Below are 4,817 nucleotides of genomic sequence, written 5' to 3' on the forward strand. Positions count from 1 at the left end.
ACTCAGTCTTAGAGTTATGCTCTTAGAAATTCTTTGCTCTTTGTTTCTGCAAACAAAAAATCTTGAGTAATAATTTTAGTAGTGGGGCCTTTTAGTTTACAGTAGCCTGTAGTATGCACTCAAAGAATTATAGGCAAAAGTAAGACTCCAAGTAATAATTTAGTAAACATTTATATTTTTCGTTTCTATGAGTCTAGTAATGAACAAATGAACAAGGTGATGCAACAAGTGGTTCACAAATACGATGCTTTATCTCTGACTGTCTTAATTAAATATAGGTTTGACAGGTACAAATATATTCTGCAAACACAACAATACTAACATGGTTACTGCAAACATTATATCCATTCTGAATAATCCTTTGTGCATGTTTTACATTCCTGTTGCACTAGTTCTGGCAGCAGCCACCAGGGGGCAGCACATCAGCAACAGCGTGCCAAACTTTCCTGTATCTTAGATTAGTCAAATATTTCTCTACAAGACACTTCACTGACCCTCTTCCTTGCATATTTTGTATTATTACTTCTGTTGAAACCTCCGGGTTTATACTCCAAACAGATATTGTATATTTCGTATATGCATACTTTTACTGACCTATCTTTTAAACTAAGAGTACACATCCTGTAACAATGCATGTGTTCTTCTAATCAGTTAAATTTAAAAAATTAAAAGTGATTTAAAAACTTCTTGACTTACTTTTCACATAGATTCATCTTTGTTTATCAATTATTTATTTATCTTATCTTCATCATTATTGTCCCCAACTCTAAAAGACTTGTAATTACAAGTCCACTGCGTACTTAAAGTATTTAGTTCAAACGATATGCAGCAATAAACTACAATTTATAATACACAGATGGAACTATTTCCATCTTCCAAAGCTGAGACCATAATCAGTTTGTGTCTTACTGCGTGTTTTACTGTGGTGTCTCTCTGACCTACTTTCCGTTCACCAGCAGGAACCATCAGAAAGGGTTGGCTCCATCACCCAGTCTTTCTCGCGCCAGTCCTTTGGATGTCGCGCGCGGTTTCGGTGGATTTTGGCACGCTCTGCAGCGGACCAATCAGAGAGCAGCTTCAGCCTCGGCAGCGTCCCGTTGCCATGCGGTTGTCCCGGGACCTGCTCTGTCCCGACCGGCGATGAGGGTGAGTGCTGCAGCTAAAACTTTATCTATTACTTCTTTAAAACCTCTACATACTTATCGTTAGGTTCTATATGCTAAATGGTGATTCATTTTTATGTTTTTAAATACAATAAATAGTGAGGTTATACTCGTTGTATCTGCGCGAATCGAAGGTGCACACAGACCTTACGTTGTCACAGTTTATAGGTATATTTTAAGTGGTTTGTGGACTAAAGTCGTGAATATATGAGAATAAGTTTGAATTTCTGGTCAAAAGTTGGAAGTCAGTAGTCAGCTGCAGTCGCCGTAAAACCCAGTGACACGCCTGTTTCCGTGTATCGGTCCAATCCCGGCTCAGAGCAGCAGCCGGACATTAGCATACGTCCAATCGTCGCGTGCATGCAAATCTCCGCCGACTCGCTTTGTCCCAGACGAGTTTAATGTGAAGTTGCCAGATTCGTCTGTCAGTGGCAGCGTAGCGCACGGAAGAGACAGACGTGCGTCCCGTCGAGAGGAGACCCAGATAACTTAGCGGTGTCGGTACCGAACTCTTTGCTCTGAGGCGGATTTGGATTTTATGTACAGGATGACATTCGAGGAACTAAGTGGAGATTATTCTCAAGAAAGGTAAATCACGCGGATCATGACACGTTTATTCCAATATAACATCACGCATAGTTACTGTCGGGGGTCATTGCCGTGATGCGCGTACTGTCGTTTATCCGCAGCAACTGTACTGTTTTAAACTGTTGCACGAGTAAAGTCAGGCTGGCGTTGAACTCCTCGAGTTGTTAAAGCTGATCAATAACAGTTTTAAAGTAAAACACTTTTGAACTTTTTCGCTGTCTGTGTCTATAGTTATAGCTAACCGGCGCTAGCTTGAGTTGTAAGTGAGCAAAAACCACCACTTACGGTGACCTTAAATAAGCGTGTTGCTTTTACTGTAGGAACAGATTCGCTTCTTTCTGCGTTAAAGCTCGTGCACATCTAGCAGCGAGACGGCGCCGGGTGTCCGCCTCGGGTCACTGCCACCCATAGCTAGAAAACGGACGGTGGAAAGCTTCAGTTGCTACAGATGACACGCTAACAGTGCATTCGATGTGTGTTCCAGGATGGATTCAGTGGCGAAAGCTTTAGAAGAAGTCCTCACATCTGCGTTACCGCAGGGCTGCATCACGGTCGGCGTGTACGAGGCCGCCAAGTCCTTAAATATGTAAGTAAACGGCAGCTGGGATCGCACTGCTGCTCAAACATCCCACGTCAGACCTATGCGTAATAAGACACAGTGAGGTCACGGTTCACTTCCTTCCTCCTCAGAGACCCGGATAACGTGGTTCTGTGCATCCTGGCTGCCGACGGTGAAGATGTGAAAGATGTGGCCCTGCAGATCCACTTCACCCTCATCCAGGCTTTCTGCTGTGAGAATGACATCAACATCCTGAGAATCAACAACACCCGGCGCCTGGCAGAAATCCTGGGCGGAGGAGCAGGGGGCAAACAGAGCGGGGGTGAACCCATGGACCTGCACTGTGTCCTGGTCACTGTAAGTATCTGGTGTTGTTTGGATTCTGGGGCACGAACATGTGATTGAAACTCTTTCACAAGGGAGAACTTGCCTGTACTTGTTCTCGTGCGTGTCATAAACACTCTGGCTCCGCCCTAAACACTTCTAAAGAATTTGAGTATGAGGGAAGTACCTTGTACGGAGTGTGCTCATTGGTAACCAAATGTGTTTTTGAATGCATTGAAATAGTTTGTTAAATAATCTTGTCATTTACCATTTGTTTTCAGAGCCCACACTCTACAACATGGAAGGACCCTGCCTTGAGTAAATTGAACCGATTCTGCAGAGAGAGCCGCTGCATGGACCAGTGGGTGCCGATCATCAACCTGCCCGAGCGATGAGCCTTCAGCTGCAAAGCCCTGTGAAATGACATTTATTTGCACAGGAAGTGTGGTGTGGACCCTGATGGACTCATTGCCACCCAGAGATCAAATTCCAAAGCACTGCTTATGAAGACAGGAAAGTTTTGAAGGAAAAAAAAATATTTCACTCTACACGAGATATATTTAGAAGTTGAAAAAAGAGCAGGGGGATGAATTTCCACGTTCGACGGGACCGCTTGGCACTGCATCAGTTGGGCCTCGCAACCACGACGCGAAGGCGAGGCTTCTGCAGCGTCCTGAAGTGGGAAGTGAAAAAAAGGCATGAGTGCTTCTCATGGTGAAGCTGGACACTGTACAGATGGATTATATCATGTATTTGTTTGGTAAAGCCTCTGTGACGAGTGGGAGAAAACAGAACATGGAGCTGTTGAGTGGACCAAGGCGTCCGCTTCTCTCTGCAGAAACAAAACACTTATTGAAACACTGGATCTTTGCATTTTCAACGATCTGATTTAAACTGTTAATTCCGATGTTGCTGTTGTCTTAAATTAAAAAAGGGAAGGGCTACATATGCATTCTGTGCATTTAGTGTTTCCTATGCCAGCCGGTGTTTTTCACAAAGTTCAATAGTTTTTGTTACAATTTTAAGTTATTTCTAATGATATTTAAGTGTATTTATGTTCAATTTTTTTATATTAATATTTTCCTCATTGGAATACACGACACATATGTATTGCTGTCAATAAAGACATTGTTTGGAAACAAAGCTACCAGGTTTTTAGTTTTTTTTATTTCTGGACACAAGGCTGAAAAGCTGCAACGTGAACTTCAGCAGTTGCAGTTGTTAAAGGGGAGTCACGTGCAGATCACAGGGGTCGTGTAGGTCTCTGTGGCCTCAGTGGCATCTGAGCTGCAGGCAACAATAATCCTCGCCACTCTCTCTGCACAGGCTTCTGCTTCTGTCAGCAGGAACGCACCTATTCATCCACACAGGTTCCCTTTTCACCAATTCTCAGTGATTCGTAGAGTTTAGTTTGCATTTTCAACAGTTTGCTTCCTAGAAAGGAACACGTGACGCAAGTGGTTAAAGAGAGAAAATCTACAGAAAATTCCTTTACTTATGTATCTTACGTAAAATATTCATAATACAGAAAGGTTGCATGTCTGTCATTCAATCAGCAAGGTCACATCAGGCGCATTGCAGCTGACTGTCTTCTGCTTTAGCACCAGATTTATGCTGCGGCTCACTGGAAAGCACATGACTGCCCGGAAAATATTTTTTCCAAAGTCGCAGGCATGCAACCCGTTGAGCAAGACGGTCTGAAGCGCTCCCGGTGCTCCCCCGCTCCTGCGTCGCGCTCACAAACAAGTGATCTGTAGGGAGCTGAACGTCGGTGATGTCAGCGGGCTGATGTAAGGCAAGCCGTCCCCGTGAAAGTGCAGAGTCACGATCACAAGGGCAGCGGAGGCAGAGGTTGTCCTCGAGTTGCACAATCTGGCTCGGCTCACGTGACGGATTATGTGACACATTTAGTCATTAATCCCAAACGCTTTAAAAATCTTAGCCAACCCTTGTAGTAAAACATTGACTGCGACTGCTGTTTGACTGTCACTGTTATTATGAGGTCAGTCTGTGGAGGTCCAGCAAATAAAAGAGCACATTTCCAGATTACAACATAAAGAGGAGTAGAACTACTGATGCAGTTCAGTGTCAGCCCGAAAAGTTGGGTGTTTTTTATAAATTTCCACTGAATTCACAGATCCAGACTCCAACAGGAGGAAATTCCAAAGTCGGAGCAGGTGACA

The 4,817-nt window shown here is 43.8% G+C and overlaps 1 protein-coding gene across 2 annotated transcripts; it reads left to right on the forward strand.

The window, feature by feature from the left end:
- Window positions 1–1,038: 1,038 nt before the first annotated feature.
- Window positions 1,039–3,777, forward strand: gadd45aa (growth arrest and DNA-damage-inducible, alpha, a). Of its 2 annotated transcripts, none has more exons than XM_029132847.3 (4): window positions 1,039–1,146; window positions 2,236–2,337; window positions 2,442–2,667; window positions 2,916–3,777. In XM_029132847.3, exons 2-4 carry the CDS (start codon window positions 2,237–2,239, stop codon window positions 3,027–3,029), a joined length of 441 nt encoding a protein of 146 aa, XP_028988680.1. In that variant the 5' UTR covers window positions 1,039–1,146; window position 2,236; the 3' UTR covers window positions 3,030–3,777. The 2 variants fall into 2 exon arrangements, with proteins under 2 accessions (XP_028988680.1, XP_028988679.1); XM_029132846.3 differs by lacking the exon at window positions 1,039–1,146 and adding an exon at window positions 1,583–1,751.
- Window positions 3,778–4,817: the final 1,040 nt, after the last annotated feature.

Source organism: Betta splendens, chromosome 17 (assembly GCF_900634795.4).
Source record: "Betta splendens chromosome 17, fBetSpl5.4, whole genome shotgun sequence".
Classification (NCBI taxonomy): Eukaryota; Metazoa; Chordata; class Actinopteri; order Anabantiformes; family Osphronemidae; genus Betta; species Betta splendens.